This window comes from Micropterus salmoides, unplaced genomic scaffold, assembly GCF_014851395.1.
Source record: "Micropterus salmoides isolate LMB-PRFRI ecotype aquatic unplaced genomic scaffold, ASM1485139v1 Ms_hic_scaffold_13, whole genome shotgun sequence".
Lineage (NCBI taxonomy): Eukaryota > Metazoa > Chordata > Actinopteri > Centrarchiformes > Centrarchidae > Micropterus > Micropterus salmoides.
Genome location: NW_024040374.1, coordinates 33,987,681 through 34,012,250, shown reverse-complemented (window position 1 = coordinate 34,012,250; position 24,570 = coordinate 33,987,681). Strand labels below are relative to the sequence as shown.

The window sequence follows — 24,570 nt, the reverse complement described above, 5'->3', positions numbered from 1 at the left end:
ATTAATAAATATTATATATTATTATTTAATTATTTATATTATATTTTTCGGCAAGTCTCTCTAGTAGAGAGAACAGCCTGTCCATCCTCTCTCTGCTCTCCTGTGCTCTCCTCTCCTCTGCCTCTCTCTGCAACCTCATGTCTTCCTTCAGTAGCTGAAGCAGCTCATCCTCTGAAAGAGGGACCTCTTTCTCTTTCTCGGCTGGCTCTCCTCCTCCTCCTCTTCCTCCTCCTGGTCACCCACTGCAGCACTTGGCCCTGGTGTGTCCTCAGGTATAGAGGCAATTACGACAGGTGGGGTGGTGGAATGCTTCTGTCCCAACACCTCATCCATGAGGACAAACCAGGGCCAAGTTGCAGCAGTGGGCTTCCCACCTACACCCTCTCCTGACACTGGACACTTGCACTCCTAAGGCACAGGAAATCAATCATGGTAAATAACAACAGCAGAAAAACAAATTTCAGCAACTGTGTTTATTAACGTGCATGACTAAAATGAATTAAATGAATATACAATGTACAAGGTAAATGTATGTATTATATTAAAACAGGGTTGTAAGATGAATGCAGTTTATAGTTCCCCATATGCTACACAGTGAACAATTTATACAAAAATTAAGTTTCAAATCATACATACATACTTTGAATTTTTTTTTTTTTTAATTGTGCCACTTTTTATTTGCTTGGAGGGAAGTCATCTTCCCCCACAGGCCCATTTTCTCCAAAATTGTCCTAATCACAGAGAAACAAAAGAAATGGTAATTTTGTGAAGACTGGAAAAGGTGACAGGACAGAGACACAAAAACACAACAAATGGCTGCCCCATCTACTGGTTTTCTTATTGCTAAAGGCTTTGAATAGGATGGGGGCTCATTTAACTGTAACTTTAAGTACACGATGATTAAATGCAGACATTACAAAAAGGCTATTATTACCTCCAAGCCACGCTGACAGAAAATTTTGCCCCGGTGAAGAGGTGGTCACCCTTACCCCCATCTGACATATCTGTGAGTAAAGTTCCAGTACTTCATATACTATGTCCTGTCTTGCTTGTGACTTAAACGATTGCATACTCTTCTGCCCTAGAGTCTGAGCATATGACAACTTTTGCTGGTTTAACTTCCTCTACCCACTGCAATGCCAACCAAACAGCCACCAACTCCACGGTGAATACTGATAAATTCTCAGAGAGTCTCTTCTGCATCTTTACTCCCATCTTTGGTACACTGAAAGCAGATCCAGCTTGTCCAGACTCAGGGTCTTTAGACCAATCAGTGAATATGACCAAATAGTCACTATACTTTTCATTCATCCTATCACAAAATATCTGGCATACATCCACCCCCGCTCTACTCCTTGAGTGGCTATTTAAAATCTCTAGGTCCACACTAGTCTGCAAAAGGAGCCAAGGTGGTCTGACTGGCAGCGGAACTGTTGGGCAAAATTCCTTTCCCTCAAGTCCCATCTCTTTCCCAATTGCATCTCCCACCCATCCAAAACTGTGATTTATAACCCTTTCATGCTCCCAGCATACCTGCATAACTGCTCTTGTGGGGTGAGACCTCCCCTGTCCTTGGAGGTTTGCCCAATAGTTGGCTGCCAGCTGTTCCCTTCTTAATTGCAGAGGCATCTCACCCATTTCTACCTGCATTGCCACTGCTGGAGACGTATGAAACGCTCCAGTGCATATTCTCTGCTTGTGTTTGTACAACATCCAACTTGGCCAATGTGGTTCTAGCTGCATCTCTGTATGCTATGCAACCACAATCTATTACTGATTTAATCAGTGCATCATATATACCCTTCAGTGCTTTCCTACTCGCCCCCCAGTCCACTCCTGCCAAACACCTCATCACATTTAATATCTTTTTACATTTAACTATAACTTTCTCAATGTGGCCAGCCCATGTCAACCTAGCATCAAACACCATTCCCAAAAACCTAAAGGACTCAACCTTCTCCAGTGCATGTCCATATCGAAAAGAAGGCTTCATTTGTCGGCTGCATTTGAAGGAGTCTTCGAAATGGGACAGCCTAGTCGCATCGACTGTGACGTATTCGGTCTTCAATTGCAGCCTTCGAAGGATGCGGTCCCTGAATTGAGACACAGCTATCGTTAACATGTACAAACTGAAACTGATCTGATAAATAGCACTTAAACCATAATGTTCCAGTCCCTGCAATAGGATGTGATGGTCAGTGGTATCAAATGCAGCACTAAGATCTAATAAAACCAGTACAGAGACAAGTCCTTTGTCTGATGCAATAAGGAGGTCGTTAGTAATTTTCACCAGTGCTGCCTCTGTGCTATGATGAGCTCTAAATCCTGACTGAAAATCCTCAAATAAACTATTGCGCTGTAGAAAGTCACACAGCTGTTTAGCAACTGCTTTCTCCAGAACCTTAGAGAGAAATGGAAGGTTAGATATAGGTCTATAGTTGGCTAAAACATCCGGATCAAGTTTGGGCTTTTTCAGAAGAGGTTTAATTACAGCTACTTTAAAGTACTGTGGTACATAGCCTGTTGATAGAGATAGATTGATCATATCTAGTATAGAAGTGCTAACTAAGGGTAAAACTTCTTTAAGCAGCCTAGTCGGGATGGGGTCTAAGAGGCAGGTTGATGGTTTAGATGAAGAAATTATTGGAAGTTAGTTTGTAAAGATTGAGGGAAGCAAAACAGTCTAAACATGTATCTGGTTCTACAGCTGTTTCTAAGTTTCAGTGATATTTGCTTTAATTTGTGAGTTTCAGTATTATACCATGGAGCTAACCGTCTTTGTTTTAGTATTTTCTTTTTTAGAGGGGCTACAGAGTCGAGTGTCATTCACAGCGAGCCTGCAGCACTATCCACAAGATGATCGATTTGGGAGGGACTGAAACTAGCATAGGAGTCCTCTGTTACTTTGTGACTAGATAATGTATTTAGAGCTGATGGAATCGCATCCTTAAATTTAGCTACAGCACTATCAGACAGACATCTTGTAAAGAAATTTTTGCCCAATGGCGTGTAGTTCGATTGTCTCTTGTTGCTCACAGTATTCACATCTGCCGGTGTTATGTTTACCAATTTTGAATAAAGTACTGTTTAATCCTGTGTGCCCAAATCTAAGTCTAGATATAAGTGTCTCTTCTCTCCTGTTTCTTCCTGCACATCTCATTTCTCCCACTTTCCTCTGAATTATGTAAAACCACCGTCCTTTCCTCTCTTCCTCCCATTGCTTTTGCCACCTTTCCTTCAGCTTCTGTTTAATAATGCTCTTTATTTCCATCTTACTGGTGATTTCAAAATAAACCCGCTGTCCTTGTTTTTCTTTTCTAATAGTGTTAGATCTACTGTCGCTTCTGGTACCCAAGGTGGTACTGCTGGCAGTGGTACTGTTGGATTGAATTTTAAATCAGTTAATTCTAACTCTGTTGCTTTTTGTATAACTGTCCACCCAAAGCTTTTTGTCTCCCTCCTCTCCTTTTCCCAACAAGATTTTTGAAGTGTTTTGTGCTGGATGATCTTCACTATGGCCCTGTAAATTAACCCAATAGTTCAGAGATAGCTGTATTCTTCTCAACTCGAGTGGCATTTCTTCCATTTCCACCTGTAGTGCTGCCGTTGGAGTTGTTTTAAATGCCCCTGTGCATAATCTCAAAGCCTGAAACTGAATGTTGTCTAACGTTTTTTAGAGATGTGCTTGATGCAGATACATACACCACACAACCATAATCCAGTACTGATCTAATTAATCCACAGTAAATTGCCTTCAGTGCTGTTCTGTCAGCCCCCCAGTCACTTCCCACCAAACACCTCAGAACATTTAACACCTTCCTACATTTGTTCAGTACTTTCTGGATATGTACACCCCATGTTATTCCCTCATCAAACCATAACCCCAAAATTTTAAAGTGTTTCAGTCTTTCTAATTCTTGATGATACAACTTTAGTTTTACCTCAGTACCAATTATATGACCACTCCTCTATTTCCATAATAGCTTTCTGTAGCTTTTTTACAATAAATTTCAGATTTATTCCCCTCTTCCAAATTGCCCCGTCATCCGCAAAAAGTGATAACCCCATCCCATTCTCTATTTCCCTAAAAACATCATTAATTATTATGGAGAATAATAACAGACTTATTATGCTCCCTTGAGGTGCTCCGTTCTCAACAATATATTTTCTTGAATAACTCTTCCCTATTTTAACTTGTATTAATCTCCCTTGTAAAAAGTCCTTAATCCATCTATATATTCGTCCTTTGATTCCTAATTGAGACAGTCTAATTAACAATCCTTCTCTCCACATCATATTGTATGCCTTCTCTATGTCAAAGAAGACAGCCACTACACTTTCTCTGCTTACTTGTGCTTTTCTAATTTCATGTTCTAAACATACAGCTGGATCCATTGTATTTCTTCCTTTCCTAAAGCCACTTTGGTATTTGGCTATATATCCTTTCTTTTCCATATAGTATGTTAACCTTTCATTTATCATTTTCTCCATTATTTTACATATGTTGGATGTTAAAGCGATTGGTCTATAATTCCCCGGATTTGTACAGTCTTTTCCTGGTTTGCGTATTGGCACTACCACAGCCTCCTTCCAGCTCTGTGGCAGTTTCCCATCCTCCCATACTTTATTATATAGTTCTAGTAATACATCCTTTGAATTTTCACTGAGCTGGTTTATCTTTATATAACAAATCTGATCGTTTCCTGGTGCTGACATCTTGGTTTTCTGGAGAGTGCGTTTTAGTTCTGTCATTGTAAAGGGTTTGTTTAATAGGGCATTAGGATTTTCTTCTTGTTCACTCTCCCGTACTGTTGTTTCCCTCCCTCTTTTTTTCCTCTTCACTAATATTATTTGAACTGTGAATTGTTACAGAAGTTTTAGCCAGCATCTCTGCTTTCTCCTCCTCATCTCTCACTGCTATTGTTTGTCTATCATTTAAGACTGGGTACCCATACTCTCTTTTTATCCCATTCATTCTTTTTATCATCCCCCAAACTTTACCAATGTCTGTCTCCCTTCCTACTGAGCAACAAAAATTCCTCCAATATTCTTTCTTTGCACTTTTTATGATTCTCCTTATATTTGCTTGTAACTTTTTATATTCAATAAAATTCTGAAAACAGTGATTCCTTTTTAATGCTTTAAAAGCTTTATTTCGAGATTTTATCGCTCTTTCACATTCCTTTGTCCACCATGGTACAATCTTACTTTTGCGCTTACCTGCCTTCTTCTTTATTGACTTCTCTGCAGCCTCATCAATTTTTCGAATTTCTTCATCACTAATACTCCTAAATTTATCCCATTCAGCACTACTGAATGACCATTTCTGAAATCCTCTTGTTTCATATTCCTCTAGACTCAAAACTACTACTATTACAATGGGATAATGGTCACTTCCTACAGTCGTTCCTCTAACTACTTCCCATGTGCAAATGCCTGCTAATGAATCTGACACTAATGTAAGATCTAGTGCTGTTTCTGTACCAGTTCTGATATTAATTCTTGTACCACTTCCATCATTTAAACACACTAAATTTGTCGTCTCCATCACCTCCTCAATCACCATTCCATTAGTATCATAACAGTTACCCCATAATGTGCTATGGGCACTAAAATCCCCACAGCAGATCACCTTCCCTACTAACTGTATCACCAGTTCCTCCAGCAACTCTAATGACAACATATTACATGGATTATAAAAGTTAACAACTTTGATATTTCCTTCTCTAGTCCATACTTCAATTATTAAATATTACAACTCTTTTCCTTTCCCTAAAACTCTATATTGCATTCCTTGTTTTATAAATATTATACATCCTCCTCCACTACCCTCCCCTCTATCTCTACGGATGCTATCATATCCTTTAATAACAAACTCTAATTCTGATTTAAGCCATGTTTCTTGAACGCATATGATTTCTGGTTTATTTTTCAAATCTTTAATAAATCCCTTAAACTCCTGACCATTTGCTATTAAGCTTCTTGCATTCCATTGTACAATAATCGTTGTTCACATTCTTCTTCTTCGGGGTTTTGCAGTGGTTGGCGTCCAAAGTTTTGCATTACCGCCACCTACTGAGTGAAATGGTCTCCCAGTGCAATATATTTACAGTTACTACCCAATGTTCTCCCCTTCCGTTGGCTGTTCTATGATCCCAGACTCAATGGTCTGAGATGATGTTAATCCTTCCCTCAGAGTTGTGTCTATTTCTTCCCCTGATATGTCTGCAATGCCTAGGAATCTCCTTGCTGCATCCAGTAACATCTTGATCCTTTCTGACTTGCTCTTAATTTCCACAGCACAGTTAGGCACCATAGCAATAAATGCGAGGAATTGCTTCTTTACCATGAATATCACATTCTGATCCTCTCCCTTCTTTTTCGGCTGTTGTTCCTCTTGTACTGCTGCTCGTTCATTCTTTCTTTCCAGTCTCTTGGTAGCTTCAGCGTATGTTAGACCCTCTTCTGCTCTGATTTTACTCACTTCTGTGCTCTGATTTTACTCACTTCTGTTTGTTTTATTTTTTCCGGACATTGAGCAGACCCCGCATGGTGATTTCCTGCACAGTGAATGCATTTAGCTTGTTCTTGTTTCTCTTCACACTCCTATCTTTTACAGTTGTCCTTCCCACATCTCCCATATCTTCTGACTCCTCTACATACTGCTGCTACATGTCCATATTCCTGGCAACAGAAGCACCTTAATGGAGCTCTTTCATAAGGCCTCACCCTATAGCATATGTAGTCTAGGTAGACCCTCTCAGGCAAATCTCCCACAAAAGTCAGGCACACTGAATTACTTTCCTCCCTTTCTCTTTGGCGGAATCTTGTCAGTCTTCTCGCCTCACAAACATTTTCAATGTTCCAAAAGTCCTCGTCTTTCACTGACAATGGTACACCGCTTATTACTCCTTTCTTTTTGTTTTTTTCCCCGAGTGGGAAGCATTTCAAACAGCTGAAATCTTTATATGTTTTGATCTTCAACACTTGGTCTCTCTGACGCCTTAAAACACAGTCGATGACAACCATCCCACTACTTGTTATTTTAATGGACTAAACATCTCCGAGTTTGTCTCCAACAAACTTTCCAACCTTGTGCGAGTCCTTGAAGATCCCTTGTCACTGCTATCATTCCTACTTGAAACCTCTCATCTGTTCTTCTTGCCTGGCTGCCATCACTTGAATCACTATCTTTCTTCCTTTTCCTATTTACAACTCCTCTTGTGTCTTCTTCGTTCTCTACACTCTCCTCTGACTCCGTTTTTCAATTGTATTTGACGCCATTCCATCAGGCACAATCATGCTTTACCTACTACTGTTTCCCTCCCCGATGTGGCTGATTCTGTAGGAAAAATCTGTTTTTCCCAACTTCCTCAAAATAATAAGAACATTCATGCTTTATTTCAGAAAGAAATTGTTTCTATTCCAAATCGATTTGTAAATGACACTGACTGGAAAAAAGATACTTGATAGTAAACAAGGTGAAAAGAAGTGTCGTTCAGAATAATTCACAGATATTACCCTGATAATTATTACATGGTTAAATTTAAAAGAGACATCAATACAAACTGTTCTTTTTGTGAAGACCACCCAGAAACTGTTTTGCACCTCTTTTGGTATTGCTCACACACCAGAACATTTTGGCAAAACCTCAGCAGACCATATTTAAAGATTTTGCCTTATTGTGGAATAATGTTGTATTTTGCTTTTATAGAAGTCAAAGTAAAGAAAAGATGTACTTCATTATAAATTTATTAATTCTTTTAGCAAAATTCTCATAAATGTAAATTGTTATGTATATTTTGATAAGTCACTTATAATATGTATCCTTTTTTTTGCAATAAAGATGACCTTTAAAAAAGGAGACTTGAGAAGCACCCTATATGTGAAACTGGTTTTATGCAGCCATGTTTGTCTGTAAATTTTGCTATTTTCAATAAAGAGGGGGAAAAATTTACCGGTAAAAGAAGAAGAAGAAGAAGAAGGAGCCGGAGCCACTCCTAGTCGGTAGGTGGCGGTAGGTGCCAACCGCACTTAACGTCATCCAGCCAGTTTCCGTTTCCAGGGTGATTCAGTTGGCGGGTGAAAAGCGCCAAATCAAAAATACCAAGGAAATAACAATGAAAGTGTGAAGAGTCCGTGTGATGAAAGACAACGCATCTCAGTATAAATAGCTCCCCCTCACATCTTAGCCTTTAACGTTGACCGGTTCACGTTACCTTCCTAGTAACAGACTCGTTCACTTTGTTCAAACATGGAGGAACTGTTCAGCAAAGTGTTACAAGTGCTCGTGAGGTGCCGGGACAACGAGGAAAGGTAAGACTGCAAACACCCCAGGATAATCTCATGGATGGAGATGGGCAGATGAAGTTTTGGGGCTTTCTTTCTATTTGTGCCGAAAAAAGACTGAAAGCTTCGGGGCTTCAAACACCAGAACCGTGACATGGAGGCGTATAGCAGCCCCCCCATGAACGGAGCTGAAGCACCACCACACCTCAGAGTTTAACAGATTTACTCTCGTATGTTGTTCATAGAAGTAATTAACTGCGGTCAGCCAGCCCGACACAATGACAATTGCTTCATATTTTAGCTGTCATAAAAATGTGTGTTTAAGAGGTTTTTTGAATGGCGCCAGAGTGACACTGACAAAGACCATACACATTTTAAAGTTATTTTACCATACAGGTTTTGATCAAATTAAAGGGGAAATTACCTTAAATCACTTTGTATCATCATTGTAGCACATGTCCATTGGCCTGATCTTGTGCTTTCTGTCTCTAACTTCAATAAACTATTCTTGTGGATTTATTGATGACAGCTAGCAGATGTCATCTGCTGTAATCAGGTGACGTCTGGTAATACAGCTTGTGAGGGATAACCTCTGAATAATAGTGACGTGCGGATCGATCCTAAAGTATCGATATTTCTGATACCAACGTTTCCTGCTCTAGGAGCGATACTCATACACAGTCATTTGGAGTGAGTGTGTGTTTTATTATCTTTATTATTAAGTATCTTACTGTCACCAGGATGGTCTAATTGTACTCGGTTGATAGGAACTACTTTTCCTTCCACCTGTCAAAGTCATGCTTGCACTACGGCTCTGTGACGGAGCTTCTTTGAAGTGAGCCGCTGCAGCTCTTTACATTTCCCGCGATTGAATACTGACTCTGGCTGACTGTAGAAATAGAAGGTAATAAAGATGATGTGTGTGCAAAAACCGTGAAATACTTTAGCAACACTGCAAACTTCGCTAAACATCTGAGATTAAGTCTGTCACAATAATAGGATGATGTTATGAAGTGGCAGTACAGAGTAGGATATTTTTATTATAATTAAAGAATATGACAGTAGTTTGATGTCTTGTCATTATGCAGCTATTATTTTGAAGTGGTAAGACCACAGCCTACTCCTTATTTCTCTCATAAATACAGAAACGGGAGAGGGAGGTCACATTAAACTAGAAATAAAGTATGGTAAAAATACAATACCAGCCTGGGTATTACTTGGTATTGGATCGGATAGGAATTAAGTGGTATCGCACATCACTACTGAATAATACCCTGCATTTCAGCTGCTGAGTTACTAACCGGAAGGTCATGGTTCGATCCCCGGCTTCTTGTCGAAGTTTCCTTGGGCAAGACGGTGAACCCCAAATCGCTGTATGTATGTGCAGTTGGCACCTTAACCTCTGCAGTCTGTCTGTGAATGGATAACATAATCTAAAGCGCTTTAAGTGGAAAGACTATAAAGGCAGAAAACAAATGAGCATTTAATGTTAGCTTTACAGACTAGACCAGTAAGTATGTACAGTGTGTTGAGCAGTGTACTAATGGATGTTAAGAAGTACACTACCAGTCAAAAGTTTGGACACACCTTCCCATTCAATGGGTTTTCTTAATAATAATATAATTATTTTCTCCATTGTAGAATAGCTGTAAGTATTAATAAAAGTACTCAAATCTAAACTGAATAGGTGTGTTTCAATAGCCCAGTGTAGTACTACAAGTCGCCATTCGTTTGGAGTCGTTATATGTCATGAAGCCACTGGGGGGGGAAAGCTGTCTTTCCAGAAAATGTGAATAAATATTAATAGAAAATAGAATATGCACTCAAATATGATATGAAGTAGTGCCTCATTTTCCCAGTTTAGTACTGCAATTCAGTATTGGTTTGGAGTCCCTGAATCACATGACATAGAAGCTATTGGGGAAAAACACAATTTCCATAAAATATTTATAGAAATTAGAAAGATACAAGAAACCTGAGATCCATGTGGGTACATGAGACCCTCAGAAAGAGGAGACGCCGCTGGTAGTACCACCAGCTGGTCCAGGTGCTTTGTCTTTATGATGGTTGGTTCAAGGCTTATTTTAGGATGAGTCTGGGACAGTTTGAAGTCTCCGGACAAACCAAGCAACTGTAAACTTCTGCCACCCGTCTCTTCATTAATTAAAAAAAAATGTGAATGACGTCGGGCGCTTTTCTGCCCAGAGTTCCATCGAAAAAACAAGTTGCAGCAGGTGCCCAAAACGTGAGGCGCCCAGGGCCCATAAACAGCCCGCAAAACACTCACTGTCAATACAAAACAATTTTAAAAAAGGTACCTATCACTGCAAAAATGCATTCTGTCTGTTCGGTATGGAGGGATTATTTGGTCAGAAGTCTAAAACCAAGTCGAAATCGGAAACTAAAAGTCGAAATCAAAAACTAAAAGTCGAAGTCGAAAATGAATTTGGTATTTAGGATTGGGCATTTAGCCATTTAGGATTGGGGGATTGGAGATTTGGGGATTGAGGATTGAGTCGTGTATTCAAATGAGGAGGCGTGATCCAAATGCTGCAGGGAGGGTTTGGAACGGCTGAGGCGCAGAGGCACTTTATGGACTGCAGGGGGAGTCACCTGTGACACGCAGGGAAGACACCTCTGACACGCCCACTAAACGGAAGAAAACATACCTCGAAGCCCGTTGCGGAACGTTGCACAACGTTTTGTGATTGAACTCCCCCCTGGTGTAATTATGTCTATTTCGACCCTTTGGCTGATTGACACTTATCAATGATCTGTGATAATCCCTCATTCAGACGATTAGCATAGACAAGTGCCAGCAGTTACAGGCTACATAACAAGGGAATTGGTCTCCAACTGACCAGTAAGAGAGGAAATCTTTATCAAGCTTGGGAATTGGAATGATTGATGAATGAATAAATGAATGAAGCCTTTATTTGTCCCACAGTGGGGAAATTGCAAGAAATTGGAGTAAGCCTCCGGGCCGCAGCTATATTCAGCTCCGCCACGCGCTTCCCAGAAAAGAATTAATGCAGACAGCAACATAGTATACATGAAAATACATAATAGTACACAAGACAACACACATTACTTGCGGTCACATGATGGGATTTTTTGAGGTGACTTGTAAGGAATGTAATGAGACCATGTTATTCAATTTTATTTATATAGCGCCAAATCACAACAACAGTTATCTCACAGCGCTTTTCATAAAAGAGCAGGTCTAGACCGTACTCTTATATAGTAGAAGAAAGATTTCTATTTGATATACAGTTTAAGAAGGCGTTGGAGCAGTTCCCTGATATCGTTCCAGAAGATAGAAAAATCCAAAAATTGTACGGTTAACCCATAGACTGTATCCCAGCTGGTCCAGGAGCAGATTGCGTAAACTGTGTGACATTGGTTATGTTAAGACATCATCTTGATATTAATAAAAAGTGTATGTGCATAAGATAAGAGAGTTAACATCAACACAAGCAGAGGTTTGTGTGCTGCGTACTGTATCACATGATGACCTTCACAGCCTTCATAGTTGCAGTCCACTTGCAAAGGCCCATTGTATTCATCTATCTAGTCTTCTTCCCTTATCAGGCCCTCCTTTACCTGGGCCTCCTATGTTTATAAATCTTAGTTTACTCCTATCGAGCCTGGATCTAGGTGTTCAAGAATCCAACAAGGCCTCATTGTCTCTCGTTTTGGATGTCTAATTAATTTTGAATCATGGTCGCCACCCTAACTTCGCCAATTAGCAACACTGTTTTACTGGCAGGATACGTGTGTCTTTGCACACTGTGAGTGTGTGTGTGTGTGTGTGTGTGTGTTGTGAAGTCTTCAGTCTATGTCTTGCTACAAAAATGTGAAGGCCGCAGGTTTGAAATGACTGTCCAACAATATCTTTATATTAGCTCAGATTATGGCATACATACTGTTTGAAGCCAGATGTTTATTAACCAGTTTATCAGTTTTGATATTTTCATTTTATAGGAAAGCAAATATCCGTGTCACAATTGGGCTTCAGTTGGCAAGTTCAGTACACAAAAGGGTGAGTAAGAATTTGGCCTAAACAATTTAAATAGTTTTCTCTCTATTTGTATATTAGTAGGATGGATGGATGGTAGTTGTACAGGTGCTGGTCATATAATTAGAATATCATCAAAAAGTTTATTTATTTATTTATTCCATTCAAAAAGTGAAACTTGTATAACATACATTCATTCCACACAGACTGATATATTTCAAGTGTTCATTCCTTTTTTTTTGATGATTATATCTGACAACTAATGAAAACCCCAAAATCAGTATCTCAGAAAATTAGAATATTGTGAAAAGGTTCAATATTGAAGACACTTGGTGCCACACTCTAATCAGCTAATTAACTCAAAACATCTGCAAAGGCCTTTAAATGGTCTCTCAAAAGACAGCCATTGACACCTTGCACAAGGAGGGCAAGACACAAAAGGTCATTGCTAAAGAGGCTGGCTGTTCACAGAGCTCTGTGTCCAAGCACATTAATAGAGGTGAAGGGAAGGAAAAGATGTGGTAGAAAAAAGTGTACAAGCAATAGGGATAACCGCACCCTGGAGAGGATTGTGAAACAAAACCCATTCAAAAATGTGGGGGAGATTCACAAAGAGTGGACTGCAGCTGGAGTCAGTGCTTCAAGAACCACCACGCACAGACGTATGCAAGACATGGGTTTAAGCTGTCGCATTCTTTGTGTCAAGCCACTCTTGAACAAGACACAGCGTCAGAAGCGTCTCGCCTGGGCTAAAGACAAAAAGGACTGGACTGCTGCTGAGTGGTCCAAAGTTATGTTCTCTGATGAAAGTAAATGTTGCATTTCCTTTGGAAATCAAGGTGCCAGAGTCTGGAAGAAGAGAGGAGAGGCACAGAATCCACGTTGCTTGAAGTCCAGTGTAAAGTTTCCACAGTCAGTGATGGTTTGGGGTGCCATGTCATCTGCTGGTGTTGGTCCACTGTGTTTTCTGAGGTCCAAGGTCAACGCAGCCGTCTACCAGGAAGTTTTAAAGGACTTCATGCTTCCTGCTGCTGACCAACTTTATGGAGATGCAGATTTCATTTTCCAGCAGGACTTGGCACCTGCACACAGTGCCAAAGCTACCAGTACCTGGTTTAAGGACCATGGTATCCCTGTTCTTAATTGGCCAGCAAACTCACCTGACCTTAACCCTATAGAAAATCTATGGGGTATTGTGAAGAGGAAGATGCGATACGCCAGACCCAACAATGCAGAAGAGCTGAAGGCCACTATCAGAGCAACCTGGGTTCTCATAACACCTGAGCAGTGCCACAGACTGATCGACTCCATGCCACGCCGCATTGCTGCAGTAATTCAGGCAAAAGGAGCCCCAACTAAGTGTTGAGTGCTGTACATGCTCATACTTTTCATGTTCATACTTTTCATTTCTAAAAATCTTTTTTTTGTATTGGTCTTAAGTAATATTCTAATTTTCGGAGATACTGAATTTGGGATTTTCATTAGTTGTCAGTTTTAATCATCACAATTAAATGAAATAAACATTTGAAATATATCAGTCTGTGTGGAATAAATGAATATAATATCCAAGTTTCACTTTTTGAATGGAATTACTGAAATAAATCAACTTTTTGATGATATTCTAATTATATGACCAGCACCTGTATATTAGTTGGCTAATTAGAAAGAATTGCCACCTCAACCTCGTTGTTTTTGTTTATATTAGGATCTTCTAGTAAAACTAACAGATGATGTAGATCCATATTTTCTCTTCAACCTCTCTATATCAGAAGAAGATTTCCAAAGGTAAGTATTGAATTATATAAATTTCAATGCTCACTATTTGATTTTAGGATGCCATGAAAAAGCTTTCTTTAACTGTCACTGATGTTTGCTTTCTTTGTTGTTGTTGTTGATGTATGTAGTTTGAAAGTCCAGCAGGGACTTCTGATAGACTTTGCATCTTTCCCTCAGAAGTTTATTGACCTTCTTAATCTGTGCCATTCTGAGCAAGAGTCAGACAATCCAAGGTACACAGAAATGCAAAATACCACACATCACCCTGTTCAATTTCAAATCAATTCAGCTTTGCGTTACATATTGGTTTGTATCAGTAATTTTTCCATAAATATTGTGAGATAAACAAAAGTGTAAATAATGCTGAGAGTCATGCATGTGACTGCTTTTTTTTTAAAATCAGCTTATAAAGGTTAATCTGATCATTAGAGACACTATTATTATTATTATGTACTCCAGTAAAACAACACTACATGGCTGTTTATGCTTTTCCACAGGTTTCTTCTGCACTTGTCATGTCAGTCTCCAGTGCTTGAAGGGCCTGCCAACTTCAGCGTCGTGGAGACAAACGCATTCAAACACCTGAACCACTTGTCTTTACGGCTCACTCAAGGATCTGATAAAGAGGTTAAAGATTATCTGGCAGTGTGTCTTTCCTCTCTGAAGGTTGGCTCATTCAGCATAATTCATCATAATATTGTCTGGCCTTTTGAGCTTTGAGTTGTAAAATGTGTATCTGATCAAACTGAGGTTTGTCTTGTGGAGTTCTGCAGAGGGAGACATTAATCCAAACAATCCCAGCTGCTTTTATATCTCTGCTGTCTGTTGCAGTGGTTGACTGTGCACACACTAGTCACAGTATATATTGCTTGTACATTTCAGTCAGTTGGGTTAAAGCATTTCAATTCATTGATAGTCTTGCAGGGTTCTGCTTTTAAGAGGTCACAGTAAAAAAACAAATAAACACAGGAGGAGAGGAACTGAAAAATCAACAGATGTAAAGAGCTTCACAGGAAACCATTAAGCTTAAAAGTGGAATTATCTTATTTAATCATACATTCTGTTTAAAGCTTTATAGCTAGAATCCAGTTTAAGCCATGTTTCTAAAGATGTGTCATATCGATGTTTCAGGCAGAAAAGCAGGGTCTCGAGATGAAGCTAAAGAAGACTGAAGATGATCTGTCCAGGCAGCTGAGTTATGCTCAACAGGTGTGCTTTTTCACTGGACTTGTGTTTAGAACCCTATTTTAATCACACAACTGCCATAACCAGAGTAAAGTGATACACTTTAAGCAGTACATATAGTTGCTGCAGCACTGAATCCAGAATGTACTTGGTGAGGTGGAAAATAGATCTGAGCACATGACTGGTCTCTGAGCTCTGAAATGGCTATACCAATCACAGTGGGGCATGACAAGACTACATCAACCAATGGAGAAAGAGCTTCTCTAGGGAATAGAATTGTTTGGCGTGATAGGAACAGAGCACCACAATCAGCAAATCAGCATTTTACAGCCGACTTTATACTAATGGTCTCCCGGCGCCCTGCCTTGGCTTCAGGGGCCTGTGGTGAATAAATGACCAGAATTCGAAATTAAAGGGACTCGTGGTTACAGAGATATGAAATGAATGTATGTCTATGGAAGTGTCATTGCATATTGATTAACAGTGCCACCTAGAGGCTGATTAAAACACAATTTCATACAGCTCGTCGGGAGGGCATGCCACACAAGGTACACAATGTTGGTGTACATCGGACTTCCCTAACCTAGGATATGCCATCACTTCCTGGGTTTTGCATTCGGCGTAAGAAATGTTAGCTTATAACTCCCACATTTTTTTGCGGATCAAAATTTCCTTTCATCAGCTTGGTCCAGAGATTGTCCGTGTCAAGTGTGGTGCCTATCAGACTTGCCGCTTTGGAGGAGTTAATTAAAATAGGTTTTTCAGTTTTCGCGATTTGGGGAAATGAAAACGTCATTGCACAGAGGCGTGTCCTATACCATGCGAATCGGCAGTATCTCCCAAACACATAGATATAAGGTTTGGGCATATTAGGGTCAGCTTTGGTGCCTTGTGTCAGGAGTCCATCCTGATTAATTCGGCTCCAGTGACAGGTCAATGCGACTTGTGGTTATAGAGGAATGGCTAATTGCTGTTACACAGCGCCACCTAGGGGCTAATTGAACCAAATCTTGCACATCCACTCAGCAAGCCATGGCACATTAGGTCACCAAGTTTGGTGTTGATTGGCCGTTCCAAGTCTAAGATATGACATTACTTCCTGATTTTAGCCTTTATTGCAAAGATTTGTTAGCTTGTAATTGGGACATTTATTCGTGAATCAAAAATTCCTATAAAAACTTTTATCAGCTTGATCCAGAGATGGTCCGTGCCAAGAATGGTGCCGATTGGACTTGCTGCTTCACAAGAGTTAATCAAAATAGGTTTTTCAGTTTGGACCCGCTTACAACTGCTTGCAGTTCTAGTTATGTTTTTAGGCCTACTGCTTTCACAAGATAGTTCAGTACTTAGTTATCATGAAATTAAAAACAACAGTAGCATACCTACCCAATAACATTACTATATATAAATCATGTTGTAATAAATATATGTAATTATATACACAGAGTTTTCTGTAAAATGAAGAATGACTGTTATTGGAATGGTTAAAAAAGAAACTGTACTTATCATTTCTCTCACAGACTCTGTCTGAGAAGACAAAAGAGTTGGACAAACTGCGTTCAGAGTGGACAAGTCAGTCCAGCTGTCTGTCAAGTCGTCATTCTCAGGAGTTACAATCAGAGAGAGAGAAGGCTGCAGAGGTAAGACTCCTCATCTACACTGGACTATGTGTCTGATGTGGTTGTTAATGGAAATGAAATGATAAAAATCAAACTAGACAAAACATCCATCTAAAAAGAAGTCCCAGATTGAAAGAAAATCTGGTGTTGCAGGAGTTGTTAGAGATATTTCTCTGGTGTGTCTTTTAGTTACAGAGCAGACTTCAGCAGCAGGCTGAGAAGCTTCGCCAGGAGCTGGAGCGTGAACACAAGCAGAGCAGCCAGCAGCTTCATAGCAGACTGACAGAGCTGGAGGCCTCCTGCAGAGAGCTGACAGAGAGAAAATACAAGAACGAGTCTGTCATCAGAGACCTGAAGATTAAACTAGTCGGTACAGAGGAGGTAAGTGAATGTGGAGGCCAGATGAGGACTCACTGGCCCTGATTTACTGGAATTTTTAAATCTGCAATAACTATCTTTGGGCCAGTGGAAACATTTTGAGCTGGAAACATGAAATTTGGGGCAATAACTGGAAATTATGTATATGTGCTTCCAATACAAGTTAGTATATTGAGATGAAGTTGTAGTTCCCTTTATGTTGCTCGCAAAAAGCAAACTTTATATACAAAAGTTATATACACTAGATGGGTGGATAAATTATAAGTCATAGAAATAAAACTATTGTACATAGTGCAGTACTGAGGATGAATTTAGGAGTCTCGCAGCCAGGGGGAAGAAGCTGCTTTGTAGTCTAGTTGTACGACAGCAGATTCTTCTGTATCTCTTGCCAGATGGCTGCAGGGTGAACAGGCTGGGGCTGGGTGGGTACTGTCCTTTAGTATCCTTTGGGCTCCGCAGGCATCTCAGCTCACTGAAATCTAGACGCTAAAAGATCATGGCATCGTCTATCTTCCAAACCCTAGTGTGAAACTATTTTGAAATTGTTATGTTGCAAAAAGCTTTGAACCGGCTATGGCTCAGGAGGTAGAGCGGGTTAATCGTAAGGTTGGCGGTTCAATCACCGGCTCCCCCAGGCCGCATTTCGAAGTGTCCTTGGGCAAGCTACTGAACCCCGAATTGCCCCTGGCTGTTCCACCAGTGTATGAATGTGCTTTATCACCCAAAACAATAAGCTCACAATCTGATTTATTGCCAAGTAGGTTTTAACTTTAAAAATGTTAACTTTTTAACAAAGATTTTTGCTTTGGAATTATATAAAATAAAAGCACATTAAAAGCAAATACTGAGTAATACCATTACTCAGATTGTAAAGACAGAATAACAGCGGAACATTGAAACTATCTTACAATTGTAGCCTTTCCTCTGTTGCTGATGCTGTGGTCTGAGTCTGTGTAACTGGGACCAGAGGGTTCTGTGGGCGAGACTGGCCGGCCAGCTAACACCGCTAACCTCGCGGGCGCTTGTGGACCTTCTCAACCCCAAAAACGTTTAAGCACATTTTGTATTCGCCATCCGCTTTCGTAAAACTGCCAATATTCTTCTATACAATTGATTTCTCACCTCAGAACTTCTCAAAAGTGCTTTTAGCCTCTTTCTGCGTTGCTGTCCGCTTCTCGCGTGAATGCTTCTTCTTCCTGAGTAGTCTTACACTCGAGCAGTCAGACAGTGGAAGCGAGACTGCCCCCAGCACTTCCCTGGAGTTAGAAATGAACAACCAGGAATGTTCTTAATAAGAAGATTGCTGTCGCTCCCTTAAACTGCATCTTTCTAACGACGTGTTGACAATGAAATTTCACTTCGATGGATTTTTATAATAGACATTGTCGATTGGTCTGCTGAGGAAAGTATCTGACTCTTTAGCAGCTAAATGCTCCACTATAGTATCTTCAACCTATCAACCTATCTAGTATCTTCAACCAAGTCCAGTTGCCCTTGACCTCAACCTTTGTTGGATTACTATGACCTGGATGATTGAGAACCTTCACAGACAGCTCCACTATATTCATCAGCTAGTCGATGTGTCTGACTGCTGTTTGCTGCTGAGCAGCTTGTGTACACTTGGTTTTTAGAGCTTTTGCAGAAAAGAGCTGTCCATTTCTGGCCATCAAAATGTTATGAAAGCGGAGATTAGCATCATATAGTGCTCTCTATGTCTCAGTGACACACAGACTCACCTGTCTGATCATCACCATCAGTCACCGCTCGCTCAGTCATTGGTAACTCCATAACTGACACACCGTTGTCATCACTCAGTTTAAAGTGCTCCCACAGAGCTGAGGGCTTCATTTAGTTTCCCCTTTGATGTGAACTGTAGTGTTATGATCACTGCTGTGGGCGGAGGTCAGGTGTGCGGAGAAAAAAATAAAAATTTTCGAATCCCAAAACTGAAAATCGAATGTGTACCCAACAATCAAATATTCAGGTCCAGCCCTAGCGTCCATGTTGATTCCACATTCCGACTTAAGAGCACATGAACAAACACTGAAGTCGGAAGACGACTTCACAACTCGGAAAAAGGGATCATCCGAGGCCCATGTGAATGCACCGTGAACCGCTGGTTGCAATTTGCAACCTTCACCACTAGATGCCACTAAAACTTACACACTGAACCTTTTAAACAATTAGATCCCCAGAAATCCCCACTGTTAATACCTCTGTGGTTGAAAACACAATGTTAGTATATTTTCATTACAGTGTATGTCATAGTAAAATTGCACCAGCAAAGAGTTGATCCTGCCCACTGCTGACTGAATGAATAGCACTGGATGGGTTATTTGTTTAAAAACAGAACCAAACCACAGCCTCTGATTGAGTGAAGGGAACATTATATGCAGCACTCTTGTACTGTGGTGTAAGCTATTGTTCTTTTGTCAACCTCCTATAGATAATGATTCATTAAATAACGATTACTGACTACATCTGTCGTGGGATTAATATCCTGCTGTTATGAGTTTAGGAGTGCCAGCGTTCGAAGCAGCAGGTCCTGTCTCTTAGGAGGGAGAACAGCACTCTGGACACAGAGGTCCATGAGAAGGAGCGTTTGGTGAGCCAGCTGCAGATGAGAGTGGCTGTTCTGGAACAGGAGATCAAAGATAAGGATCAGCTCATGCGACGCACAAAAGAGGTGCTGGAAGCCACTCAGGAGCAGAAGGTAAGATCTACTGCACCAAAGGCGTCCTTTTTCAATTAGCTAAAAAGCTGAGTGATGGAGGGGAAAAGCAACAGCGCACTTTAGCTTAAGTTATACTTAGCATACCCTGATCTTATGCTAGTCACATTTTCATCACATCCACCTGTCTAATACATTTTTGGAGTCACAATTCCTCATTTGGATTTCTGTGCCTGTTTCTCCACAGGCCCATGTTAGTCCGCTATAATTGCACTGTATGATCACATGAGTTTCCACTGTGGCCTCGGCTTACTTGATAAAGTCACTATTTCCTCCTGTTTGAGTGACGTGTCATGCCAAAACTACAGTGGCCAGGTGTTTTAGGAAATGACTAAGCTTTTCTTTTAGTTTGAGTTTTTAATGAAACAATGTGTATTCAAATATTTGCATGTTCAGTAAAAACCAATGGGAATCAGGGAGTGTCAAGAAATAACAATACATAATTGGTTTCGGTCTTCTAATGGAGTTCGATGATCATAAGAAAGATAAATCTAATCTAATTCTGTAACATATATGTTTGTGTTTTCTAGAAGTCAATGGAAGAAAATGCTGAAAGTAAAGAACTTCAGATTAGAAAACTTGAAGCAACGGTGAAATCACTGTCTGAGGAGCTGATAAAGGTTTGTGAAGCTGCATGCAAGCTGCCCATCTGCTAGATATAAGCCACACTTTGTTTGACCTCAGTTCTTTTAGTCATTGAGTAACTGTTGGCTGTTAGATTTACATTTACTCATTTGGCAGACGCTTTTATCCAAAGCAACTTGCATTTGAGAAACAACATACAAGCATCAACAGAGCATCAATACAGCATGAGATCTACAACTGACAATAAATACTAGGCTAATAAGAGCAACAATAAATACTAGTAAGAGCTAATAGCACGTATGGCATCAATGGGATAAATACCTAGGGAAGGAAGTAAGAGTTAACAAAAAAAAGTGCAATCAGTACAAGAGAATTGTAAGGGGATAGAAGAAAAGGAGCACAGGAAGTGCATGTTAGGGGTTAGAGGTATTATAAGAGGAAGTGTTCTAGGAAGACATGAGCTTCTTGAAGTTAAAGAGGGACGCTCCTGCTCTGATGGCGTGTGGTAGCTCATTCCACCATCGTGGTGTCACAGATGAGAATAGCCGGGACTGGGATTGCTTTGTGTGAAGGGATGGCAGAGCCAGGCGGCGCTGGTTGGAGGAGTGTAGTGGCCGAGAAGGAATGTAAGCTTGTCTTATGGAGTTTCGATAGTTGGGTGCAGACCCTGTAGTCACTCTGTATACAGCATTAGTGACTTGAATTTGATTCTGGAGGCCACGGGGAGCCAGTGGAGGTCACTGAGGAATGGAGTGACATGAGTCCTTTTGGGCTGATCAAAAACCAGACGTGCTGCTGCGTTCTAAACCATTTGTAAGGGTTTCACCGCACAAGCTGGGAGACCTGCTAGGAGGGCATTGCAATAGTCGATGCGAGAGATAACCATGGCCTGTACCAGAAGCTGGGTGGTGTACTGAGTGAGGTAGGGCCTGATTTTCCTTATGTTGTATAGAGAAAAGCGGCATGACCGAGAGACAGCAGTAACATGGTCTGAAAAGGACAGCTGGTCATCAATCATGACACCCAAGTTTCTCACCATCCTGTTTGTAGTGATGGTTGATGAGTAAGTTTGTCGTTTGATGTTATGGTGGATAGATTGCTTGGCTGGAATGACCAAGAGTTCAGTCTAAAAGAGGTTTAGTTGAAGGTGGCAAGCCTTCATTCTGGAAGATATGTCCGAGAGAAAGTCCGTGATCCGCGCTTAGACGGTGGGGTCGTCTGGTGGGAAGAATAGGTAGAGTTGCGTATCATCTGTGTAGCAGTGGTAAGAGAAGCCGTGCAAGCGAATGATTGTCTTCAGTGAGGTGGTCTAAATTGAGAAGAGAAGGGGCCCTAGCACCAAGCTTCGGGGCACCCCTGCGGAGAGGCATTGGGAGGAAGATAATTGTCCTTGCCACAGAACATTGTAGGAACTCCCCAAGCGGTAGGATTCAAACCACAGAATTGCTTTGCCCGAGATGTAGAAACTCTAGTGTCACACAGGGAATGAAAGTAGTACCCGCCGGTGGTTGAAATCGTCGGCCAGCAATCGTCCGCTTTGACGGACAGGAAAAATGCACAACAGAAAGACGTGTAGTAAGGTAAGCGTATTGTGGTGATCGGCGCCTGCATCACACACACAGCCACCAGACAGCTCAGTAACTATCTATGTAACGGCGTTTCAAATCAAACTCACAAGTCCGAAAAGCAGTCTGTCCTGAGTTACAGCCTGGTTACAGCCAGTGCACTGCTTACCAGCATCGGAGGCTGTGGGGGAGGGGAACTCCGGTGTTGTCAGAGAATTACTAAGCTTGTCTATTAAATACCAGAGGCGTCACTTGGTTTTATTTTCGTTGGCCAACTTTTGAATTGAACCTCAAACTGAGTATTTTTTGTTTGCTTACTGGGAGATAAAAAGGTGGACTCCTAGGAGATTTGAACTGAGAAAAGGACGCATTAATTGGTGGTTGAACTGTGGGTTTTATATTGAGCGTTAACTGTATAATACACTGTGGTGAACTTAGTTTTTCTTGTGGTCTGTAGGTAGGCCGACCTAATGATATTATATCATTATTTAAAGCCATGACTTGACTCAAGTTATCTTTCTCATATTGTTATAATTTGATATTTCTTCTCCACCATTGCTCATAATAATAATTCATGCAATACATGCATCACCTAATTTCATCATAACACAGGCCTGACCTACATGAAAGAACAGTGGATGTTTAATCTGTCTAATATTGTGTTGGTCATAGTATACACTGATTTATTGCTTGTCCGTTTTGAATTATACAGAAGGTAAAGAGCTTAAAAATGAATTGCAATCATAATATTGGTTAAAATAAAAAATCACAATTAGAATATTTTCCAAAATCGTTAAGCCCTAATCAAGATCCATCAATATTTATCTACCTGTGTACACACCTATGTTTGTGGATCATTTTTAAGATTTGGTTAATATTTAAAATTTTAACCAACAATCTGAGGTATACTACTTTCATGAATTTTTTTATATTCAGTTTTTGTTGAACCTGTTTAGAGAAGTGTTGCTCGTTTTCAACGATGGAGTTTATGATGTTGTTGAACAGTATTGCATAATGGTGAGAGGCGTTTGTTATTTACTGTTGCCTACTTTCATTGATATAAATTGGGTGAACAAAATAATAGAAGCACCTGTTGGAGTACCTAAATAACTGCACTTTATGTTCAATTATGGTCCAGATTCTTACCTCCTTTTGATGTGATTTTTTTTATTTTTTTTGTCCAGGCTAATGGTATCATTAAGAAGCTGCAGGGGGAGGTACGGGTCCTAATTGGAAAAATAAAAGTGAAAAACACTGTGACTGTGTCCCAGGAGAAGGTCCTGCAAGACACATCAGAAAAACTTCAGAATGCTGAAAAGGATCTCCGTAGCGCTCAGCAGCACCTCATCACCAAGGACGAGGAGGTATGTCTTTATATCATGGAAACTTCACTGCATATAACAGTCTTTTGGCTTTTCTTAATCTCTTAATAACGTAAAGCAGCACTGACTCTGTGGACTTTTCGCTCCTTATATTTACAGAGCTCACTACATGCCAATAAAAAATACATAGATGAAAACAAACAGAGGCAGTATGGATGTTGTTTTATTTAGTTTTATAGTAAATATATTAGGGCTGTCCCCGACGAAGGATTTACATAGTCGAATCAGAATAGTCAAGTCCTGCCTATAGTCGACTGATAGTCCAGTCGTGTGTTTTTGTGCACAGCAATTGCGAGCCGGGGGTGTTGGGTTACATATGATAGCTCTGCTTTAATCTTGAGAAGTTGCAGAGCTGCACTCTCTGTTCATTCAACTTAGGCTTTTTGAAGACCCTTTTCTCTCTCTCTCTCTCTCGCCTGCCATTCACTGGCCTTGAGCAGAGTTTTTACGTGCGTTCTGTGCTGCCGACAACTGCATGCACTTCACGGTTCCTTGCAGGTCTATTTCAAGTAACTATTTAAAAACGCTGAAATATTCTTTGTGTGGTTCATCAACGGTGAAATTATACGAAAATCCCACAAGGTGCGGACAACTTGGCACAACACCAGTGAAGCTGGGGCTCCGTCTCTTCAGCAATTGTTCCTCTTGTTTTGCTGTGAAGCTTTGACTGTGAGATTGACGGTTGAATCAGGCTCCACCCATCAAAGCATTGAATCTTCGAGTATTCGGGGTCAGACCTAAAATGTATATTACAATGAGGATAACGGGTGCAAGGTGCGTTGAAGTGTAATCATCTGAGCCCAGCAGAGCATAGACTAGTTTTTCTGCATCATTTTGAGACAGGATGTTCCTTATTTTCAGTGATGCATTCCAGAGTAACTATGTCTTTAGAAATTGTGTCTCAGAGGTGTTTGGGGCCAATTAAAATGACTTCAGTTTAATCTGACTTTAACATCAAAAATTTACAGGTTATCCAGGTTTTTATATCTTTAAGGCATGAAAGGCAGCTTGAAATAGCTAACTGATTAGTGTCATCTGGCTT

General features: G+C 40.4%; 1 protein-coding gene across 2 annotated transcripts in view; it reads left to right on the top strand.

The window, feature by feature from the left end:
- The first annotated feature begins 8,077 nt into the window (after window positions 1–8,077).
- sass6 (SAS-6 centriolar assembly protein) overlaps window positions 8,078–24,570 on the top strand; it is a 29,309-nt gene continuing 12,816 nt past the window's right edge. The window contains exons 1-11 of one of the 2 annotated variants that reach the window (XM_038716905.1): window positions 8,078–8,316; window positions 12,274–12,331; window positions 14,013–14,092; window positions 14,212–14,316; window positions 14,581–14,749; window positions 15,215–15,292; window positions 16,789–16,908; window positions 17,077–17,268; window positions 19,784–19,978; window positions 20,527–20,616; window positions 23,331–23,510. In XM_038716905.1, the coding sequence (XP_038572833.1) occupies window positions 8,255–8,316; window positions 12,274–12,331; window positions 14,013–14,092; window positions 14,212–14,316; window positions 14,581–14,749; window positions 15,215–15,292; window positions 16,789–16,908; window positions 17,077–17,268; window positions 19,784–19,978; window positions 20,527–20,616; window positions 23,331–23,510 (1,329 nt within the window). In that variant the 5' untranslated portion in view covers window positions 8,078–8,254. Of the gene's footprint in view, window positions 8,317–12,251; window positions 12,332–14,012; window positions 14,093–14,211; window positions 14,317–14,580; window positions 14,750–15,214; window positions 15,293–16,788; window positions 16,909–17,076; window positions 17,269–19,783; window positions 19,979–20,526; window positions 20,617–23,330; window positions 23,511–24,570 lie in introns of both variants that reach the window. The other variant, XM_038716907.1, reaches the window with a different exon arrangement.